Source organism: Rattus norvegicus, chromosome X, assembly GCF_036323735.1.
Source record: "Rattus norvegicus strain BN/NHsdMcwi chromosome X, GRCr8, whole genome shotgun sequence".
NCBI lineage: Eukaryota > Metazoa > Chordata > Mammalia > Rodentia > Muridae > Rattus > Rattus norvegicus.
In genome coordinates, this window is record NC_086039.1 from 16,434,771 (window position 1) to 16,459,712 (window position 24,942).

General features: G+C 39.2%; 1 protein-coding gene across 1 annotated transcript; it reads right to left on the minus strand.

The window, feature by feature from the left end:
* Nucleotides 1–13,397: 13,397 nt before the first annotated feature.
* LOC102552474 (protein FAM47E-like) lies at nt 13,398–15,208 on the minus strand. Its single transcript, XM_006256744.5, has one exon. It carries the CDS (start codon nt 15,109–15,111, stop codon nt 13,816–13,818), a length of 1,296 nt encoding a protein of 431 aa, XP_006256806.1. The 5' UTR covers nt 15,112–15,208; the 3' UTR covers nt 13,398–13,815.
* Between the last annotated feature and the right edge of the window lie 9,734 nt (nt 15,209–24,942).

Genomic DNA, 24,942 nt, shown 5'->3' on the forward strand with positions numbered 1-24,942 from the left:
CTAGTTTCAAAATCATATTTGATCATGATGCTGGAGGACTTCAAGAAAGACATGAACACACTTAGGGAAGCACAGGAAAACATTAATAAACAAGTAAAAGCCTACAGAGAGGAATCGCAAAAATCCCTGAAAGAATTCCAGGAAAACACAATCAAACAATTGAAGGAATTAAAAATGGAAATAGAAGCAATCAAGAAAGAACACATGGAAACAACCCTGGATATAGAAAACCAAAAGAAGAGACAAGGAGCTGTAGATACAAACTTCACCAACAGAATACAAGAGATGGAAGAGAGAATCTCAGGAGCAGAAGATTCCATAGAAATCATTGACTCAACTGTCAAAGATAATGTAAAGCGGAAAAAGCTACTGGTCCAAAACATACAGGAAATCCAGGACTCAATGAGAAGATCAAACCTAAGGATAATAGGTATAGAAGAGAGTGAAGACTCCCAGCTCAAAGGACCAGTAAATATCTTCAACAAAATTATAGAAGAAAACTTCCCTAACCTAAAAAAAGAGATACCCATAGACATACAAGAAGCCTACAGAACTCCAAATAGATTGGACCAGAAAAGAAACACCTCCCGTCACATAATTGTCAAAACACTAAACGCACAAAATAAAGAAAGAATATTAAAAGCAGTAAGGGAAAAAGGTCAAGTAACATATAAAGGGAGACCTATCAGAATCACACCAGACTTCTCGCCAGAAACTATGAAGGCCAGAAGATCCTGGACTGATGTTATACAGACCCTAAGAGAACACAAATGCCAGCCCAGGTTACTGTATCCAGCAAAACTCTCAATTAACATTGATGGAGAAACCAAGATATTCCATGACAAAACCAAATTTACACAATATCTTTCTACAAATCCAGCACTACAAAGGATAATAAATGGTAAAGCCCAACATAAGGAGGCAAGCTATACCCTAGAAGAAGCAAGAAACTAATCGTCTTGGCAACAAAACAAAGAGAATGAAAGCACACAAACATAACCTCACATCCAAATATGAATATAACGGGAAGCAATAATCACTATTCCTTAATATCTCTCAATATCAATGGCCTCAACTCCCCAATAAAAAGACATAGATTAACAAACTGGATACGCAACGAGGACCCTGCATTCTGCTGCCTACAGGAAACACACCTCAGAGACAAAGACAGACACTACCTCAGAGTGAAAGGCTGGAAAACAACTTTCCAAGCAAATGGTCAGAAGAAGCAAGCTGGAGTAGCCATTCTAATATCAAATAAAATCAATTTCCAACTAAAAGTCATCAAAAAAGATAAGGAAGGACACTTCATATTCATCAAAGGAAAAATCAACCAAGATGAACTCTCAATCCTAAATATCTATGCCCCAAATACAAGGGCACCTACATACGTAAAAGAAACCTTACTAAAGCTCAAAACACACATTGCACCTCACACAATAATAGTGGGAGATTTCAACACTCCACTCTCATCAATGGACAGATCATGGAAACAGAAATTAAACAGTGATGTAGACAGACTAAGAGAAGTCATGAGCCAAATGGACTTAACGGATATTTATAGAACATTCTATCCTAAAGCAAAAGGATATACCTTCTTCTCAGCTCCTCATGGTACTTTCTCCAAAATTGACCATATAAGTGGTCAAAAAATGGGCCTCAACAGGTACAGAAAGATAGAAATAATCCCATGCGTGCTATCGGACCACCACGGCCTAAAACTGGTCTTCAATAACAATAAGGGAAGAATGCCCACATATACGTGGAAATTGAACAATGCTCTACTCAATGATAACCTGGTCAAGGAAGAAATAAAGAAAGAAATTAAAAACTTTTTAGAATTTAATGAAAATGAAGATACAACATACTCAAACTTATGGGACACAATGAAAGCTGTGCTAAGAGGAAAACTCATAGCGCTGAGTGCCTGCAGAAAGAAACAGGAAAGAGCATATGTCAGCAGCTTGACAGCATACCTAAAAGCTCTAGAACAAAAAGAAGCAAATACACCCAGGAGGAGTAGAAGGCAGGAAATAATCAAACTCAGAGCTGAAATCAACCAAGTAGAAACAAAAAGGACCATAGAAAGAATCAATAGAACCAAAAGTTGGTTCTTTGAGAAAATCAACAAGATAGATAAACCCTTAGCCAGACTAACGAGAGGACACAGAGAGTGTGTCCAAATTAACAAAATCAGAAATGAAAAGGGAGACATAACTACAGATTCGGAGGAAATTCAAAAAATCATCAGATCTTACTATAAAAACCTATATTCAACAAAATTTGAAAATCTGCAGGAAATGGACAATTTCCTAGACAGATACCAGGTATCGAAGTTAAATCAGGAACAGATAAACCAGTTAAACAACCCCATAACTCCTAAGGAAATAAAAGCAGTCATTAAAGGTCTCCCAACCAAAAAGAGCCCAGGTCCAGACGGGTTTAGTGCAGAATTCTATCAAACCTTCATAGAAGACCTCATACCAATATTATCCAAACTATTCCACAAAATTGAAACAGATGGAGCCCTACCGAATTCCTTCTACGAAGCCACAATTACTCTTATACCTAAACCACACAAAGACACAACAAAGAAAGAGAACTTCAGACCAATTTCCCTTATGAATATCGACGCAAAAATACTCAATAAAATTCTGGCAAACTGAATTCAAGAGCACATCAAAACAATCATCCACCATGATCAAGTAGGCTTCATCCCAGGCATGCAGGGATGGTTTAATATACGGAAAACCATCAACGTGATCCATTATATAAACAAACTGAAAGAACAGAACCACATGATCATTTCATTAGATGCTGAGAAAGCATTTGACAAAATTCAACACTCCTTCATGATAAAAAGTCCTGGAAAGAATAGGAATTCAAGGCCCATACCTAAACATAGTAAAAGCCATATACAGCAAACCAGTTGCTAACATTAAACTAAATGGAGAGAAACTTGAAGCAATCCCACTAAAATCAGGGACTAGACAAGGCTGCCCACTCTCTCCCTACTTATTCAATATAGTTCTTGAAGTTCTAGCCAGAGCAATCAGACAACAAAAGGAGATCAAGGGGATTCAGATTGGTAAAGAAGAAGTCAAAATATCACTATTTGCAGATGATATGATAGTATATTTAAGTGATCCCAAAAGTTCCACCAGAGAACTACTAAAGCTGATAAACAACTTCAGCAAAGTGGCTGGGTATAAAATTAACTCAAATAAATCAGTTGCCTTCCTCTATACAAAAGAGAAACAAGCCGAGAAAGAAATTAGGGAAACGACACCCTTCATAATAGACCCAAATAATATAAAGTACCTCGGTGTGACTTTAACCAAGCAAGTAAAAGATCTGTACAATAAGAACTTCAAGACACTGAGGAAAGAAATTGAAGAAGACCTCAGAAGATGGAAAGATCTCCCATGCTCATGGATTGGCAGGATTAATTTAGTAAAAATGGCCATTTTACCAAAAGCGATCTACAGATTCAATGCAATCCCCATCAAAATACCAATCCAATTCTTCAAAGAGTTAGACAGAACAATTTGCAAATTCATCTGGAATAACAAAAAACCCAGGATAGCTAAAGCTATCTTCAACAATAAAAGGACTTCAGGGGGAATCACTATCCCTGAACTCAAGCAGTATTACAGAGCAATAGTGATAAAAACTGCATGGTATTGGTACAGAGACAGACAGATAGACCAATGGAATAGAATTGAAGACCCAGAAATGAACCCACACACCTATGGTCACTTGATTTTTGACAAAGGAGCCAAAACCATCCAATGGAAAAAAGATAGCATTTTCAGCAAATGGTGCTGGTTCAACTGGAGGTCAACATGTAGAAGAATGCAGATCGATCCATGCTTATCACCCTGTACAAAGCTTAAGTCCAAGTGGATCAAGGACCTCCACATCAAACCAGACACACTCAAACTAATAGAAGAAAAACTAGGGAAGCATCTGGAACACATGGGCACTGGAAAAAATTTCCTGAACAAAACACCAATGGCTTATGCTCTAAGATCAAGAATCGACAAATGGGATCTCATAAAACTGCAAAGCTTCTGTAAGGCAAAGGACACTGTGGTTAGGACAAAACGGCAACCAACAGATTGGGAAAAGATCTTTACCAATCCTACAACAGATAGAGGCCTTATATCCAAAATATACAAAGAACTCAAGAAGTTAGACCGCAGGGAAACAAATAACCCTATTAAAAAATGGGGTTCAGAGCTAAACAAAGAATTCACAGCTGAGGAATGCTGAATGGCTGAGAAACACCTAAAGAAATGTTCAACATCTTTAGTCATAAGGGAAATGCAAATCAAAACAACCCTGAGATTTCACCTCACACCAGTGCGATTGGCTAAGATCAAAAACTCAGGTGACAGCAGATGCTGGCGAGGATGTGGAGAAAGAGGAACACTCCTCCATTGTTGGTGGGATTGCAGACTGGTAAAACCATTCTGGAAATCAGTCTGGAGGTTCCTCAGAAAATTGGACATTGAACTGCCTGAGGATCCAGCTATACCTCTCTTGGGCATATACCCAAAAGATGCCCCAACATATAAAAGAGACACGTGCTCCACTATGTTCATCGCAGCCTTATTTATAATAGCCAGAAAATGGAAATAACCCAGATGCCCTTCAACAGAGGAATGGATACAGAAAATGTGGTACATCTACACAATGGAATATTACTCAGCTATCAAAAACAACGAGTTTATGAAATTCGTAGGCAAATGGTTGGAACTGGAAAATATCATCCTGAGTGAGCTAACCCAATCACAGAAAGACATACATGGTATGCACTCATTGATAAGTGGCTATTAGCCCAAATGCTTGAATTACCCTAGATCCCTAGAACAAACGAAACTCAAGACGGATGATCAAAATGTGAATGCTTCACTCCTTCTTTAAATGAGGAAAAAGAATACCCTTGGCAGGGAAGGGAGAGGCAAAGATTAAAACAGAGACTGAAGGAACACCCATTCAGAGCCTGCCCCACATGTGGCCCATACATATACAGCCACCCAATTAGACAAGATGGATGAAGCAAAGAAGTGCAGACCGACAGGAGCCGGATGTAGATCGCTCCTGAGAGACACAGCCAGAATACAGCAAATATAGAGGCGAATACCAGCAGCAAACCACTGAACTGAGAATAGGTCCCCTATTGAAGGAATCAGAGAAAGAACTGGAAGAGCTTGAAGGGGCTCGAGACCCCATATGTACAACAATGCCAAGCAACCAGAGCTTCCAGGGACTAAGCCACTACCTAAAGACTATACATGGACTGACCCTGGACTCTGACCCCATAGGTAGCAATGAATATCCTAGTAAGATCACCAGTGGAAGGGGAAGCCCTGGGTCCTGCTAAGACTGAACCCCCAGTGAACTAGGGGAGGGCGGCAATGGGGGGAGGGTTGGGAGGGGAACACCCATAAGGAAGGGGAGGGGGGAGGGGGATGTTTGCCCGGAAACCGGGAAAGGGAATAACACTCGAAATGTATATAAGAAATACTCAAGTTAATAAAAAAAAAAAAAAAGAAAATGTGGTACATCTACACAATGGAGTATTGTATAGCTCTTAAACAAAATGACATCATGATTTCTCAGGCAAATGGATGGGACTTTAAAAAATCATCCTGAGTAAGGCAACCCAGACACAGAATTATGAATATGGTATGTATTTGCCTTTTATTGCATCTTAGGTATTGAGTAAATGATAACCAAGCTACAATCTATAGCACAAGAGAGGTTAAAGATGAGGGGTCTATGAGCCATGTGTGGATCTCTGGGGGGGGTAAAAGTAGAATAGATTTTATCTGGAAGTGGAAGGAATGTGAGCAGGGGGAGCAACTGGGGGGTTGAGATAGGGTAAAGGAAGAGCGTGCTGGAATTGGGGGGATTTAGGAAGTTCTGTGGAAACTTAGCACAGTGGAAACCTCCTGGCACCAATAAAGTTGATTCTAATGATGGGTCCTAGTAATGGGGAATATTTAGTCTCAACCAACTATTTCTTGGTGCCAAGCAAGGCTTCCAGTGGCAGAACAGGTATGCATTCAATTAAGTTGATGGCCAAGGAGGTCCCACTGAAATCACCAACCTACCCAGTATGTTGCTAACACGAAGGGTTGCTCTCCACAAACAAGATAGTGCAGTCCTGTTGTCAAGGACAACACACACACACACACACACACACACACACACACACACACACACAATTTTATCTGGGGTTGGATAGAGGGTTCAGCTGTTAAAAGGTTAGAATCACAACTACAACAATTTTATTTATTCAAAATATTAAGTAAACACCTCCCATATGACTCAGCTCTTCCTGTGTTGAGTTCATATCCTAGTATCAGTGGAGTATTAGCAGCCCAAACATCCATCAAATGATGAATGTATACAGCAAATGTGGTATATTCCTGCAAGGGGATATTTACTCAGTCATAAAGTGGGATAAAATACAGATACGCACTGCAACAAAAAAGATGAAGCTCTTCTAAAGCAAAGAAAGATGTAACAGAAAGCTTGACATGGTTTCAGTTTTGTGAAATGTCTGAAACAGATTCATTTATGAAGAAAGAGAGTAGTGATTGACAGGGACTGGAGAGAAGACAAACGTGGAGTGACTGGTCACGAACGTGCAAAAGTCCTGGCCTCTTCTGGGGGCTGATGAAATGACATAGTAATGATGTTCCAAAGGTTCTGCAAAACATTAAGAACAATTAAATTGTGCTCCTTTTTGCTACGTGAAATATTTTAAAATGATGCACATCTGTGATCTATAAACACACCAAACCCCAATTAAACGTCATCTAATGCGTACACATATCCAAATGTCACCCAAAACTCCACTAATGTGTGAACTTTCTGTCCTCATATAGCAGCTAAAAATAAATTTAACATTAAACTGTGTTAGTCAAAGGGCAATGTTGATGAAACTAAGCCTAGTAACCATGTGAATTGTTAATTGCGAAGGTTTCCTGTCTTCTCTACTGAGCAGTAATGAGGGGAGATAATTTGCCTGTCAATGATGCCTTGTTATCTATCACTCATAATGTAGGTACAGAGAAAGAAAACATTCAGAAGAAAAAAAAAACCTTTAGTTCCTTAGAGAAAAGGGTGCCTGCTTAAGTAAATTCTATAGTCATCAATGTCCTATAAATCTGTTTTATTAACTTATAATTATTTCTCCTTCATTCTAGCTCCTGATCTTAAGGTTCTTATTTCCTTCCCTTTGATCAGTGGTGTATGAGGAGATAAAAATGTCAGTTTTATCATAAACTGCTACTAGGTGTATGATAGTGGAAAGAATCCACTAAAACACAGTGCATATCCTAGCTTACAGAACAATCTCTATTGTCCCCCTCCCCTTCTCTATCCCTGTCTCTCTTCCTCTCCTCCTATCTCCACTCTGAGCCACAGTTATCCAGGTGTTCATGGTTTTTGTTGTTGTTGTTGTTATTGTTACTGATTTCTAGTTTTGCCTAAAATAGGCATTTTACCCTCCATATTGATCAGTCATTCTTAGTGCCACTAGGCTTCATAAGTTAAAAATAAATTCCTGATTTTATTCAAAGTATATATGCGCTATAGACAAAAATTATCGTTAGACTTTAAAACCTCAATTACCATCAGGGCATGCCTCATAATTGCCTAGCATGAGTCATTTGCTGGCATGCTGTCAGTCACTGCAGTCATTCTGAAGGAGAGTCAGGGGACTTAGACTGGTTGAGACGCCTTTAAGAGGAGCTGCCTCTTGCTCCTGGGCTCACCCTCCCTCAGGTTTCAGGTCATTTCAACTGATACCAACTGCTAGTCACCATTGCAACTGTCACCAACTGCTAACCACCAACTACAACTGTTAACCAACTGCTAATCACCACTGTAACCGGTACCAACTAGCCACTGCTAACCACCTGCGGGTGGAAGGGAACCCACCCGAGTCTGGATTCCCTAGGTGGAAAAGGAGACCTGAAGATAGACAGGCCCCAGAGACTATAAAAAGTGCAACCCAGAGTCCTCAGGCAGATTCCCACATCCGGGGCTTTATGTCCTAATAAAGTTTGCTAAAGAAAGGTACTTCTTTACTCTGACCCTGACCCTGGGGACTTTCAACTGTCAATCACAATGAGACAGTAGCAGCTGTCACATTTTGCACTGGCATCCTGTATCCTTTCTTGTTCCTTCCACTTTCCTCAGTGTTGGGGGCTGTTGCCTCCACTTAGCCTGCTGCTTTCTCTGCACCGGTCTTCTTTCCAGGATGTATGGGATTTTTTCTGTCTGTTCCACAGAACAAACTTGGCAGAATCCATAGATGATTACCCCATCAGAGCAAGACCCTGTAACATTTGAACTTTCTCAGTCCCAAGATAGAACAATAATGGGGTCTTCCTCAGCCCCTTTCTCCAGCACCTCAAGGAACTTTGCTGTACTCATTGTCCTTTTGTAAAAGAGCATATTTTTCGTATATTGTTCTTCTTTCCAAGTTCTAGCCATGACATCAGTGGTAGGAGCAAACACTGCCCTTTCCCATGAGTTTAGATGTTCCATGTATTTTCTTTTGGTCAATGGTATGTTTTAACAGAAGCTAAAATGTGTTTCTGGGCTTGGTCCTTGCCTCTCATAGTTTTTTAAATATTCTATTTAAAAGGCATGTGTGCAGTGCATGTGCACAATAACAGAAAGAGAAAACCTCTACTCAACCCTAACCTAACCCAACTCAACCTATAACCAGCCCTGGCAGATAACAACTTTGTTGTCTAAGTGCCATTTTGGAGACTTAAAAATGTGGAGAATGCATTATATGGCCAAAGGTAACTTTGCAAATGACAAAGTTAATAATTATTATTTTATTATTTAAGTGATTACTGAACATTTTACCAAAACTTTGCCAAAGAAGAAAACTCTATATGTAGTTTTGAAGGATCAATTGCTATAAAACTTCATTTCTATATACTCCATTATAATAATGTTTCTTAAAGTAATGTAAAGGAAAATACTCTTCATATGTTTAGGTTAGTTATCTTTTATTCTTTGCATAATATGTGAAGTTAGTGGTTTTGTTTAATTGGTTTTGGTCTTTTAATAAAATAGGATTTATAGGGCTATGAAGATGGTTCATTCGTTAAGAATACATGCTTCTCCCAATGGAAGGGGAAGCCCTTGGTCCTGCCAAGACTGAACCCCCAGTGAATGTGATTGTTGAGGGGAGGGTGGGGAGGGGAAGCCCATATACAAGGAGAGGGGGAGGGGTTAGGGGGATGTTGGCCCAGAAACTGGGAAGGGGAATAACAATCAAAATGTAAATAAGAAATACTCAAGTTAATAAAGAAAAAAAAAGAATACATGCTTCTCTTACATAGGAACTGAGTTCAAATACTAGCATACACATTGTGTGTCACACAAACATCTGTATCTCCAGCTCTAGGATGTCTAATGTCTGCTCCTGCCTTCTGAAGGCTCATGTACATATCCATACACACATATACACACTCATATGTGTGTGTGCATACATGCATACATACATACATACATATATACATACATACAAGTAAAAGAAAAAAGTAACATTTTAAGACATAATTATTCTTCCCACCTGAAAGACGCCTGTATCCTAAACCTTGGGACTTAAGACTACTTTATCTTATTTGGTAACAGTTTCAGATTGATTAGATTAAAGACCCGGAAATAGGAACATTAGCATGACTTACATCAATAGGCCATATCTAGGTGCTTAAGGAGGAGAAATTTCCTGCAGAAATAACATCCTGAAAGACTGAATAGGAAGACCACAAGCCAAATAGTGTAAACAACATTTAAGGCTAGAACAAACAAGCAATTATATACTGGAGTCTCCAGAGAAGTTACTGTTGGGCCCTGAGTGCTAAGCAGGGAATCTATAATACCCTTGTTGACATTTCTAGGAAACATATGGCCATGTGTTTCTTATATATAAAAACAAAACTGCGTATTTTCCTACTTATTTTAATTCTCTGTGGTAGCTTTTGTTTGTGTGTAATAAAAGTTTTCTATATTCTTGCTTTCATCAAGAATGAAAACACAATGTTTCCAGGCTAAGATATCCAGCAATGGCAGTATTTGAATGTTGGAGGATACTGCAGAGATTTATAGAATACACTGTAATAAATACTATAAAAACTAGAAAGTAACTTGTTGTGTGACCTATAACTGTTGTCAAATACCATGATCGTGGTATGGCATGGTTGTTGCTGTCTTAAAATCATATTCCTCATAGATGCCATCAAAAGATTGTGCCTACACTCTTTCTTGGATGAGAGGGAGAATGTAGAAGATGATGCTCAAGTTTCAGCTCTTTCAAAAAGATATATTATATTGTAAAAGTGACTCTTATTTGCCAGATATAATTATTGTCTCAGAGACTCACTCCTGAGTAAGATCACCTTTTCTAGCTCTTTCAGAACTCTGGCTAGCTGGTTCAAATCAGCTCATTCTCCTCTCCAAACTGACTCAAAGTGGCTTCTGACTGAATTGCTCTACTTGGCCTCAAACAAACTAGTAATCTGTTCTAATCTTCTGGCCCCCTCTCATTCTCTGATTCACTCTGTCTTCACCTGCAACCTGTCTCTGTTTTTTAAAAAAACTCTCCCAGTAAAACTGCATCCTCTCCCTCATCTCTCTGAACTGCTCCTTTGAATCCTCCTTTTCTTTTCCTTTTCCATTTCCTTTTCCTCTCTTTTGGTGAGAGTTGAGTATATCTTATCTCTGACTCATGCTGTCAGATCTTTCTTTGATTTATCCCTCTGTCTGCCCCTTAATTAGCCATCGCTTTCAAATATGACATGACTACTTCCTTCTATAAACTAACTTTACTTTCATTGTTTGGTATCAAAGGTTTGTGCTAAGGGCATGTACTCCAGCCAGATCTTAGTGTAATCTAGGGTATTTCTGCATTCTGGTCAGACTATGTAGACCTAGAAGGTCTTTGAACGTGATCCCTTGTTAGAGCAGCCATGTTGCTGGATTAAAATTTCTCTACATTATGTGTTATTAATTGTTGGTGGATGTGATAATCCTTTCATGGTATAGCTACTACTCAAATTGCCCATATTCATGTCAGAAAGCCCTCACTCATCTTCCTGTAAGTAATTGCAGTTAAATTCTCTGGTTCACCAACCTAGACCACACATTATACTTGGACAGAATTATGGCACTGGAGAACTTTGATTGCTTCTTCTACTTTAAATCCACTCTTCCTCTTTTCCTAGATTAATAGAATCTTCCTAATCTTGCAATATTTCACATGTGTGTACTGTAATAACAGTACTATATTGCTACATTTTAGGTCTTAATTCATCAATATACACAGGAGTCTACCTAATGAAGCACAAGACTCAGATAATCTAGACCCCATTCCTTCTTCTGGGACAGGCCCCTGTTTGGAATAGTTGATACTAGTCACCCAAAGCAACTTCTCTTCCTACTGGCTCTGAAAACACAGATATGTCCAAAGCTTCTTGAATTTCTCTTAGTATTGTTCCACATTTGTTTATACTAGAACTTCATGACAGAATTGAGATCCTACTGTCACGGCTGCTTTATGAAAAGTTAAAGGGCCCTGGCTTATTCCACCCCATGACAAATAAGGGTGGGATGCAGGGGTACCTGGGTAAGCAATGTGGTGTGTGGGGATTAGTCAGTAAGGCAAGTCAGTTTCTGGGTTGAAGACTATTCCCACAAGATAAAGGACATTAGCAAAAGGCAGGAAAACCATGGTGTCAGTGGCAGCATCACCTCTGACAAGGAGAGCATTCAAACATCCTACCTGCCATCCCCAATACCCTTATGAAAAAGTTTTCATAGCTGCCAGAATGAGTAAGATTCAGATTTGAGCCCCTTGAAAAAGAAAAGCACTGAGGAGCCCAAATTTTGACGAAGCAATATAATTACAATTTTTAATGATTTATTTTTAAAGTGTGTTGGTGTTTTGCCTGTGTGAGGGTGTTGAATCCCCTGCAACTGGAGTTATAGACAGTTGTGAGCTGCCATGTTGGTGCTGAGAATTGAACTCAGGTCCTCTGGAAGAGCAGCCAATGCTTTTAACCATTAAGCCAACCCTCCAATCCGCACATAATTTTTTTCTTGATTTTTAGTAATAGTTAACATTGAGTATGATAGAATACGGGACTCACACAAAGAGTCTCATATCATGAAAACCTTCCTTTTATCTTTGGATCATTGCAGCACCCATCTGCCTTTTATGAATACACTCTTTTACAAATAAATGCTTAGTATCAATTGTGTGCTACCTGTGGCCATAAGCAATTCTAGAAAATAGTTCCATTATTCCCATCAAATTGTCTTTAAGTTTAATGGCATGGTTTCCTTTGCATATATGAGGAAACTGACCCCATGAAGTACATGGCCACAAAGCTAAAATGGAAAATTGGTGCCTTTTGCTGACACCTGGATAACACTGAATGAAGTTTTGCAACCAGAGACAAATTGTCATTTTGATTATGTGTTGGGGAGGTCAGAGACTTAAATCACCTTTGCCACCTGTTGAATATCCAGTAAACTTTGGCATGTTGACATATTTCTAATTTCTGTTAGACTTTCTGAAATTTTACATCCAAGATAAATTCACTCAAGTTTGCATTCAAATATTTCATTTCTTATGTTAAAGATGGAGGGGTATGTATCAAGAATGCCATGGGAAAAAGAGGAAGATTGACACACTGTATGATCTACATCATATAGACTTTCCAAGACATATGTGGTTAAGAAAAATGATGACAAAAGCATGCAATAGAACTGTCGATAATATTTAACCAGAAAAAGGACTTCGTGGGGTGGGGGGAAGTCACCAGTGGCAGGGACAACTTCACAATGTTTATGAAAGGTGGAGAGGACCATAGAAATGTGTGAATTTTTAACATGTGGGGGGAATGTTCTAGAATAAAAATAAATCATATTTTAAAATGTATTCCATTTCTCAATTCTTTTACCAACTATTTGAGTGTCCATCATGTTCTCTGCATATTCTAGTTGCTGAGAACCTAACAGACTTTAGATATTTGCATGAGAATTAACTTTTGGGATGTGATATTAAAAAAACAGCCTGAATGCAAAAGAAGGATGGGGAGATATTCCAACATGACATTTTCTGCAGGGAAAAGAAACAAAATAATAAAAGGCACTATGAGATCACAATATTTGCAAGTCTCATGTGTGATAAGGTTCTAACTGTGAAAATATTAAATCTTAACTGTTCTCACTGAACATGCACAAAAGGAATAAATTAAAATAGCCATTGTCTTGTGACTGTTCTATACAAACAAGTGAAAATTAATGTTGTAAGCACCAAAATGAAATTGAAATTGAAATCACAGTGACTGTTACAGAAGATGAATTCACATTTATTTAGCTATTGATTTCAAGTTTCAGTTGACAAAACAATCGCTAGTTATTTAATTAAGTTTTCATCCACAGAGAGCTGCACAAGTCTCCTTTTATTCTTCCAATTGTGGTGTTTTGATAGCCTTCTCACACTGTTAATGTCATCCGGGATCTTCCTAATATTAGCTTTTTGTTCATGGTCTTATGCAGTCTTATATTGTTTAATGTAATGATGTAGTACTTCAATGCAACAATAATGTCAAAAAAGTATGTGTGAATATTCATCTCATAGCTGATAAAGTAATGTATTATGTGAAGGCAAGGCAGAAGTTCAGTGAGAATTAGTTCATGATGTATACCTTGATTGATGAGTAAAAAGAGAACTGGATATAGCCAAATGAGTTATGATTAGAAAGTCTACTTCTTTTCTGTCTGCTCTTCCTTCAATTTCTCCTTCTCCTCTTCATCATCATCATCATCATCATCATCATCATCATCATCATCATCTGAATCCATGATCCAATAATAATCCCTAAACATTTTTGATGTTGGAGTAGAACATTCATAACCCCATCCCTTCTTCATAAACATCTGTTCAAGGGTGCTTGGTGTGGTGTCTTCCTTGCTTATAAAGTACTTCCAGTCAGTTGGTTCATAGGCTTGCTCAGCGATCTCTGTGTTGCCAGCATTTTCACCTTGAAGTTCAAGTTCATTGGAATCAGTTAGAGAGTCTTCTGTTTCTAGTGTTTTCAACTGGTTGCTTTTCAGGAATGGTGATTCATATCTTTTGTGTTTGTTGACTCTGCAAAGATCTGGTGGGGTTTGGAGTTTTATAACAAAGCTGGACTCCTGTTTAGATAATGATGTGTCCTTCCCATTGCTCATTTTCCTACCATACTTGATGTCAAAATTACACAGATCAGTTCTCCTGACACACGGTGAGTCTTCATAGCTTGATTGGCCTTCATATCCTGTGTCAATATGCTGCATGGAATCTCTGTAAGTTTGGGCCCATTCGTCATTTCCTCCTTTGTATATATATTTATAATAAATAGAGCTAAGCATATCCTGTCCTCTGTATTTACCATCGTGGAGCCAAGTGCCTTCACATGTCCAGGGAAGCTTGTGATGTTCCAGATCGAATTTTCCTTGAGACTGGTTGCCAGAGGTGGTGGGCTGCTTGGTTGCTTCCCTGTGATCTTCCCAATACGGCCACTTGTTTTCCAGCATCCGGTTAGGTTTCGGTGTTTCCAGCATTTTAATTAATATGTCTGCAGAATTTTCTTCTCCTCTAGGCCATGGAGCAAGCAGCTGTTGATTGTGGCGGGCATTTATGTCATCCCAGAAAGTTCTACGTGTTGGCTGGACTGTCAAAAGCGGGTATAAAAGTCCTGAATCATCAGCTGACTTTTGCTGATTCTTGTTGGCGATGGGACTACATACTCTACGAGAAATTGTTGGGAAAAAGATACCCTCTGTGCTGCGTGGGGTCAGCCCTTCACTCGATGTCCCGCCTTTCCTGAAGTCATCTGACCGTTCCTTACCATAGAATCGGTGCTGGTTCTCCAAGGAGGTAGGCAACCTCAGTTGCTCTTTCTTGTGCTTTGAAAAACACTTGGAAGAGTCTTTCCACATAGACTTGACAGTAGTGTCCTGGGATGTTGGCTTTAGTGTCCGACGGGCCTGGCTCCCTGGCAGCCTGTGGTCTCCCATAGTATTTCTGGCTGTGGAGCCACGGCCTCTGCCTCCGCTGCTGCTTCAGCCTCCACCGCAGCCTCAGGGATTTGTTTCATTGGGGTCAGTCAGTTGCTAGGAGATCTTGCCTGAATACCTTGGATTCTACTATGACAAGGAAGGGAGTGCCCCACCAGTGGTCTCTCCATTCTGTTCTACATAGTATGAATAAAAAAGTGCTTTATTTATGACAGGATTTTTGGTGGACTTCCAGATTGTCTATGTCTTGACCTATATTTTAAAGAATGTTTCTATGAAAATGTGTATTAAATATTATCTTGTATTTAATAAAAATAATACAAAATATATGTGCGTGTGCGCGCACGTGCGCGTGCACGTGAGCATGTGTGCCTGAGTGCGTGCGTGCGTGCATGTGAGTGCATGAGTGCGTGTGTGTGTGTGTGTGTGTGTGTGTGTGTGTGTGTGTGTGTGTTAAGTCAACTGTGCTGGCAATGCACCGCACAAGAATGATAGATTAGCAAAAGCCCCAGAAGTAGACAATAGAAACCTCCTTTACAATAGTTGTTTAGTTAAGTCCAAGAGATTTCCCCAAACAATATAGATTATAGACAGCCCTTATTGTTATTGTAGTGGCACACTTAGGATACACAACTCTTGATTTGACCTGGATCTAGCCAGAAAGCCTCTTTTCTGCAGTCCGGCTTCCATGGTTCTAGAAAATACAATGCAAGGTGCTAAGGGAGGGAAGCAAGCCAGCTGCAATAACCCATTAACCACAGCAATTACCAGCATGACAAGAGAAACCTAAAGTTACAATGGGTGGCACTCACACTTCTGTGTCAGCCAACAGCTCTCTCACTAACTTAAAGCCCACTCAACAGGAGCAAAATCATACATGGTACTGGAAATCTAACCAACTTCCCAGGGATAGTAGAGTTGTGAGCCTTAGAACAGAGTCTACTACCTCCACTTTACGAGTCCTACATACTTCCTCACGATAGTCTAAATTTTGTCCTTAAACACACACCTAAATGTAGCTACCACCCTTTACCAAAGAAGCCCCTCTTTCTAGCAAATGGAGACCATCATAGAAAAACAGAACTGGACACAATATAGATATCAACAGATGAGGAGGGACTCAGCCCCTGTGCCTGTATCTGCATCGCAACTCCTGCATCTATGGCTCAGGGAACATCGAGGAAGAGAGGGCAGAAAGAGGCAGAACACCAGGGAGTCTGTGAAAAAGTCTCTCCGACAAATGACTGCATTAGCAAGTCCAGGACAATGGTAATATCATGGACATGTTCCCATGGAAGGGAAAATATTCACAGGGACCTATTCCTAGACAGAATTACAGGCAATGAATATCTGCTGGGAAAAGGAAAATTCGAATATCCTAGGGATGAGCCCCACTATTGATCGCCCAGTACAAAAATGTTAGGTCTTGGATCTTCATTGCAACTTAGGCATTTGTTCTTACAGTTTCATGAAGTTGTATTCCAGGTCTCCTCACAGAGAAACACCATGTTTTGGGGAGGGAGGTGTGCTGCAAAAATCTTGAATGCATGGTCTGCTGTCTATAACTAGGCCACAACCTAAGGAACTGGTTTGTTTCATGTTTTTTTTTGTTGGGATGAGGAACTCTTCCAAAGATATTAGTGTACAGTGTGAAGATTTTTATTATAAGATACTGTGAATTTTGGGAGCATTTGGTTGTCAAACTCTACAGTGAGTTTGTTGACCTTTTCTCCATTGAGAAAGGCTATGGAAAACAAAACATTTACAGAATTATTATGAAGAATGTCCTAATTCGTTTTTTCTCTTAGCCTTGCCAGAGGGCTCAACTATTTTTCACAATTAGATGACATTTTCAATAATAATATAGATGATTTTGTGACAATAATCTAGCTAAAAACATTATTTTTACCCTTCCCTGGTGTAAGCTGAGCGAATGGTCTATAGTTTCTGCCTGAGAATTTTCTCTATCCCAGAGAGCGATAAAGCCTGTTGCTTGCATGTCATTGATGATGGAGATTTGTTGCTCACTAGATCAACTCTGAAACCATGAGACCCTTGCCACCTAGGTTTTACAGGAATTTTGAAAGCACAGATGTAACATTGAGGATGGATGCTTCATTTGCTCCCTGGAACAGCCTGGAAACTCTGAATGCCAGCTGTATTGTGCAGCTACATGGGCATTAACCTTTACCTTGGTGGATTGGATTTATTCTTCACTTCACTTGACACTACTCTGTTTCTGCATTTTACGATCACCTAATTTATCAAATGCCATCCTGAACTTAAGTTCCTGGTTCTGGGCATCCTAAGACAATTTTTTTCTTTCCCTTACTGTAAATATTCTAAATTTTATATTGGAAATATCACTCACTACTATGCTGCATGTGTGTATGTTTCGTAGGGGAATGGATACAAATCTTGCATGGTTTTATAGAAGTTGTTCTTAAACACTGTGAAGTTAGGGACATGAAAACTGACACTAGTAACTCAGTCCATTAACACACAGTAATGACATAAATTACAAACCCTCTACAACTTCCTTATGAAGTGGGATTTTAAGGGTACAGAACTGGGTCTTTCTAAGTTTTATAGAAGCATCTCGACAGTCCCTACACATGCAATTTCAGACACGATGATTTGGAGATGAAAAGCCTATATGTGGAGAGAGTTAGTTCTCTGTATTGAACCCAGCACAGCAGTGGGAAAGGAGGGAAAGATAATGATATTGGTTTAACTTAGGGACTCATTTTGAAAAGGTACCCAACTTTTCAAATTTTTACCCTAGGAAATGTGACATCAATAAAGAAAAATATTCCAGTGAATGATACAGTGCTGAAATGGATACTTATTGTCCCCTGTCTATGGTTTTATAGGAAGCTCAAAATAATGTGATGTCCTTGGTTCCAGAAGATACATAGGCAGCTCAGACATCAAAGGAATAGAATCAACAGTCAAGGTCAGAAGGTGGGGGTCTGACCTAGAAGGATAAAGAACATGTAAAGGTTACATTGATACTCTCTTTTGATGTAATGATTTATTATAAAATTCAGGGACTATTTTATCTATAAAATGGTTTTATGCTATATGCAGTACTTGGAAATATTCCAGGCCCTCCTTATGTTTCTGAAGAGCTGATTTTGTTCATTTAAATTTAAAATATAAGCTATTTGGCCTTATTTATAATAGCCAGAAGCTGGAAAGAACCCAGATGCCCTTCAACAGACGAATGGATACAGAAAATCTGGTACATCTACACAATGGAGTACTACTCAGCTATCAAAAACAATGACTTCATGAAATACATAGGCAAATGGATGGAACTAGAAAATATCATCCTGAGTGAGGTAACCCAATCACAGAAAAAACACACATGGTATACACTCACTAATAAGTGGATATTAGCCCAAAAGCTCAAAAAAGCCTATATGTGGAGGTAAATGCTAGCAGCAAACCCCTGAACTGAGAACAGGACCCCGTTGGAGGAATTAGAGGTAATAGTGAAAGAGCTGAAGGGGCTTGCAAACCCCATAAGAACAACAGTGCCAACCAATCAGAGCTTACAGGGACTAAACCACTACCCAAAGACTATACATAGACAGACCCTGGGCTCCAGCTGCATATGTAACAGAGGATGGCCTTGTTGGGTACCAATGGAAGGGGAAGCCTTTGGTCCTGTCAAGGTTGAACCCCCAGTATAGGGGATTGTCAGGGGAGCGGTAAGAGGGCGGGGTGGATGGAGAGGGGACCACCCTTATAGAAGGGGAGGAGGAGGGGTTAGGAGTCTTATGAACAGGATACCAGAAAAGGGAATATCATTTGAAATGTAAATAAGAATTACCCAATTTTAAAAAAGAGATAGAGGAAAATAATATAAGCTATTGTGCTGGTTAGCCTTTGTCTATTTGACACAAGGTAAAGTTTCCTGTGAAGAGGGAGCCTCAATTGAAGGCCTCCATCAGCTTGGCCTGTCTTCAAGTCTGAGAAGCATTTTCTTTTTTAATTAATGATTGCTATGGAATGGCCTAGTTCTCTGTGAGTGGCGCCACCCCAAGGCAGGTAGTCTCTGGGAATATAAGCAAAGAGGGTAGGCAGGCCACCAAGAGCAAGGCAGCAAGCAGTGCTTCTCCAGGTTCTCTGCTTAGGTTCCCACATCCAGGTTCCTGCTTTGAGTTCCTGTCCACACTTCCTTCAGTGGTGGGCTGTGACCTGAAAGTTTAAGCTGAAATAAATCTTTTCCTTTTTAGTCATGGTGTTATCCCAAAAATAGCAAGTAAAGTAAGATAGATGCGTGCCCTTGGGTGGGGCTCTGACTCTAGCTTTTCCTCTTCCTATTTCACAACAGAGCAGCAAACTGAAACAACAGTTAAACTCTAAAGATAAAACACTCAAAATTGTGAAAATCACTTGCATAGGACAATGCCCCAAATTTTTAAATTAATTTAATGAAAAAAAATCACCTGCCAGTTTTGCCTTTAGAAGATAGATATGCCAAATTAGATGATTTCAAGTATTCCATAAAAATATATTTTATTCCATCTCTTGTTCCTAAAAATATAGTAGTTTTTTTACAAATAAACTATATTCCTGTTCAAAGTTTTAAATAGATATAAAAAAGAACATGTAGCCCAAGCAACAGAAACCAAGACTACATGGCATCATCGGAGCCCAATTCTTCCACCAAAGCAAACACGGAATATCCAAACACACCAGAAAAGCAAGATCTAGTTTCAAAATCATATTTGATCATGATGCTGGAGGACTTCAAGAAAGACGTGAAGAACTCCCTTAGAGAAACACAGGAAAACATTAATAAACAAGTAGAAGCCTACAGAGAGGAATCGCAAAAATCCCTGAAAGAATTCCAGGAAAACACAATCAAACAGTTGAAGGAATTAAAAATGGAAACATAAGTAATCAAGAAAGAACACATGGAAACAACCCTGGATATAGAAAACCAAAAGAAGAGACAAGGAGCCGTAGATACAAGCTTCACCAACAGAATACAAGAGATAGAAGAGAGAATCTCAGGATCAGAAGATTCCATAGAAATCATCGACTCAACTGTCAAAGATAATGTAAAGCGGAAAAAGCTACTGGTCCAAAACATACAGGAAATCCAGGACTCAATGAGAAGATCAAACCTAAGGATAATAGGTATAGAAGAGAGTGAAGACTCCCAGCTCAAAGGACCAGTAAATATCTTCAACAAAATCATAGAAGAAAACTTCCCTAACCTAAAAAAAGAGATACCCATAGGCATACAAGAAGCCTACAGAACTCCAAATAGATTGGACCAGAAAAGAAACACCTCCCGACACATAATAGTCAAAACACTAAATGCAAAAAACAAAGAAAGAATATTAAAAGCAATAAGGGAAAAAGGTCAAGTAACAAATAAAGGCAGACCTACCAGAATCACACCAGACTTTTCGTCAGAGACTATGAAAGCCAGAAGGTCCTGCTTCGATGTCATATAGACCCTAAGAGAACACAAATGCCAGCCCAGGTTACTGTATCCAGCAAAACTCTCAATTAACATAGATGGAGAAACCAAGATATTCCATGACAAAACCAAATTTACACAATATCTTTCGACAAATCCAGCGACACAAAGGATAATAAATGGTAAAGCCCAACATAAGGAGGCAAGCTACAGCCTAGAAGAAGCAAGAAATTAATCATCTTCGCAACATAACAAAGAGAAGAAAAGCACACAAACATAACCTCATATCCAAATATGAATATAACAGGAAGCAATAATCACTATTCCTTAATATCTCTCAACATCAATGTCCTCAACTGCCCAATAAAAAGACATAGATTAACAAACTGGATACGCAATGAGGACCCTGCATTCTGCTGCCTACAGGAAACACACCTCAGAGACAAAGACAGACACTACCTCAGAGTGAAAGGCTGGAAAACAATTTTCCAAGCAAATGGTCGGAAGAAGCAAACTGGAGTAGCCATTTTAATATCAGATAAAATCAGTTTTCAACTAAAAGTCATAAAAAAGATAAGGAAGGACACTTCATATTCATCAAAGGAAAAATCCACCAAGATGAACGTTCAATCCTAAATATCTATGCCCCGAATACAAGGGCACCTACATATGTAAAAGAAACCTTACTAAAGCTCAAAACACACATTGCACCTCATGCAATAATAGTAGGAGATTTCAACACCCCACTCTCAACAATGGACAGATCATGAAAACAGAAATTAAACAGAGACGTAGACAAAGAGAAGTCATGAACCAAATGGACTTAACAGATATTTATAGAACATTCTATCCTAAAGCAAAAGGATATACATTCTTCTCAACACCTCATGGTACTTTCTCCAAAACTGACCATATAATTAGTCAAAAAACGGGCCTCAACAGGTACAGAAAGATAGAAATAATCCCATGCGTGCTATCAGACCACCACAGCCTAAAGGTGGTCTTCAATAAAAATAAGGGAAGAACGCCTACATATACGTGGAAGTTGAACAATGCTCTACTCAACGATAACCTGGTCAAGGAAGAAATAAAGAAAGAAATTAAAGACTTTTTACAATTTAATGAAAATGAAGGTACAACATACCCAAACTTATGGCACACAATGAAAGCTGTGCTAAGAGGAAAACTCATACGTCTGACTGCCTACAGAAAGAAACAGGAAAGAGCATATGTCACCAGCTTGACAGCACACCTAAAAGCTCTAGAACAAAAAGAAGTAAATACACCCAGGAGGAGTAGAAGGCAGGAAATAATCTAACTCAGAGCCGAAATCAACCAAGCAGAAACAAAAAGGACCATAGAAAGAATCAACAGAACCAAAAGTTGGTTCTTTGAGAAAATCAACAAGATAGATAAACCCTTAGCCAGACTAACGAGAGGACACAGAGAGTGTATCCAAATTAACAAAATCAGAAATAAAAAGGGAGACATAACTACAGAATCAGATGAAATTCAAAAAATCATCAGATCTTACTATAAAAGCCTATATTCAACAAAACTTGAAAATCTGCAGGAAACAATTTCCTAGACAGATACCAGGTACCGAAGTTAAATCAGGAACAGATAAACCAGTTAAACAACCCCATAACTCCTAAGGAAATAGAAGCAGTCATTAAAGGTCTCCCAACCAAAAAGAGCCCAGGTCCAGACGGGTTTAGTGCAGAATTCTATCAGACCTTCATAGAAGACCTCATACCAATATTATCCAAACTATTCCACAAAATTGAAACAGATGGATCACTCCCGAATTCCTTCTATGAAGCCACAATTACTCTTATACCTAAACCACACAAAGAGTCAACAAAGAAAGAGAACTTCAGACCAATTTCCCTTATGAATATCGACACAAAAATACTCAATAAAATTCTGGCAAACCGAATCCAAGAGCACATCAAAACAATCATCCACCATGATCAAGTAGGCTTCATCCCAGGCATGCAGGGATGGTTTAATATACGGAAAACCATCAACGTGATCCATTATATAAAAAAAATGAAAGAACAAAACCATATGATCATTTCATTAGATGCTGAGAAAGCATTTGACAAAATTCAACACCCCTTCATGATAAAAGTCCTGGAAAGAATAGGAATTCAAGGCCCATACCTGAACATAGTAAAAGCCATATACAGCAAACCAGTTGCTAACATTAAACTAAATGGAGAGAAACTTGAAGCAATCCCACTAAAATGAGGGACTAGCCAAGGCTGTCCACTCTCTCCTTACTTATTCAATATAGTTCTTGAAGTTCTAGCCAGAGCAATCAGACAACAAAAGGAGATCAAGGGGATACAGATCGGAAAAGACGAAGTCAAAATATCACTATTTGCAGATGATATGATAGTATATTTAAGTGATCCCAAAAGTTCCACCAGAGAACTACTAAAGCTGATAAACAACTTCAGCAAAGTGGCTGGGTATAAAATTAACTCAAATAAATTAGTAGCCTTCCTCTACACAAAAGAGAAACAAGCCGAGAAAGAAATTAGGGAAACGACACCCTTCATAATAGACCCAAATAATATAAAGTACCTCGGTGTGACTTTAACCAAAGCAAGTAAAAGATTTGTACAATAAGAACTTCAAGACTCTGAAGAAAGAAATTGAAGAAGACCTCAGAAGATGGAAAGATCTCCCATGCTCATGGATTGGCAGGATTAATATAGTAAAAATGGCCATTTTACCAAAAGCGATCTACAGATTCAATGCAATCCCCATCAAAATACCAATCCAATTCTTCAAAGAGTTAGACAAAACAATTTGCAAATTCATCTGGTATAACAAAAAACCCAGGATAGCTAAAACTATCCTCAACAATAAAAGGACTTCAGGGGGAATCACTATCCCTGAACTCAAGCATTATTACAGAGCAATAGTGATAAAAACTACATGATATTGGTACAGAGACAGACAGATAGAACAGTGGAATAGAATTGAAGACCCAGAAATGAACCCACACACCTATGGGCACTTGATTTTTGACAAAGGAGCCAAAACCATCCAATGGAAAAAAGATAGCATTTTCAGCAAATGGTGCTGGTTCAACTGGAGGGCAACATGTAGAAGAATGCAGATCGATCCATGCTTATCACCCTGTACAAAGCTTAAATCCAAGTGGACCAAGGACCTCCACATCAAACCAGATACACTCAAACTAATAGAAGAAAAACTAGGGAAGCATCTGGAACACATGGGCACTGGAGACAATTTCCTGAACAAAACACCAATGGCTTATGCTCTAAGATCAAGAATCGACAAATGGGATCTCATAAAACTGCAAAGCTTCTGTAAGGCAAAGGACACTGTGGTTAGGACAAAACGGCAACCAACAGATTTGGAAAAGATCTTTACCAATCCTACAACAGATAGAGGCCTTATATCCAAAATATACAAAGAACTCAAGAAGTTAGACTGCAGGGAAACAAATAACGCTATTAAAAAATGGGGCTCCACTATGTTCATAGCAGCCTTATTTATAATAGCCAGAAGCTGGAAAGAACCCAGATGCCCTTCAACAAAGGATTGGATACAGAAAATGTGGTACATCTACACAATGGAATATTACTCAGCTATCAAAAACAATGACTTTATGAAATTCGTAGGCAAATGGTTGGAACTGGAAAATATCATCCTGAGTGAGGTAACCCAATCACAGAGAAACACACATGGTATGCATTCATTGATAAGTGGCTATTAGCGCAAATGCTTGAATTACCCTAGATGCCTAGAACACATGAAACTCAAGACGGATGATCAAAATGTGAATGTTTCACTCCTTCTTTAAAAAGGGAACAAGAATACCCTTGGCAGGAAATAGAGAGGCAAAGATTAAAACAGACACAGAAGGGACACCCATTCAGAGCCTGCCCCACATGTGGCCCATACATATACAGCCACCCAATTAGACAAGATGGATGAAGCAAAGAAGTGCAGGCAGACAGGAACCGCATGTAGATCTCTCCTGAGAGACACAGCAAGAATACAACAAATACAGAGGCGAATGCCAGCAGCAAACCACTGAACTGAGAATAGGTCCCCTATTGAAGGAATCAGAGAAAGAACTGGAAGAGCTTGAAGGGGCTTGAGACCCCATGTGAACAACAATGCCAACCAACCAGAGCTTCGAGGACTAAGCCACTACCTAAAGACTATACATGGACTGACCCTGGACTCTGACCTCATAGGTAGCAATGAGTATCCTAGTAAGAGCACCAGTGTAAGGGGAAGCCCTGGGTCCTGCTAAGACTGAACGTGATTGTTGGGGGTGGGCGGCAATGAGGGGAGGATGGGGGGGAACACCCATAAAGAAGGGGAGGGGGAAAGATTAG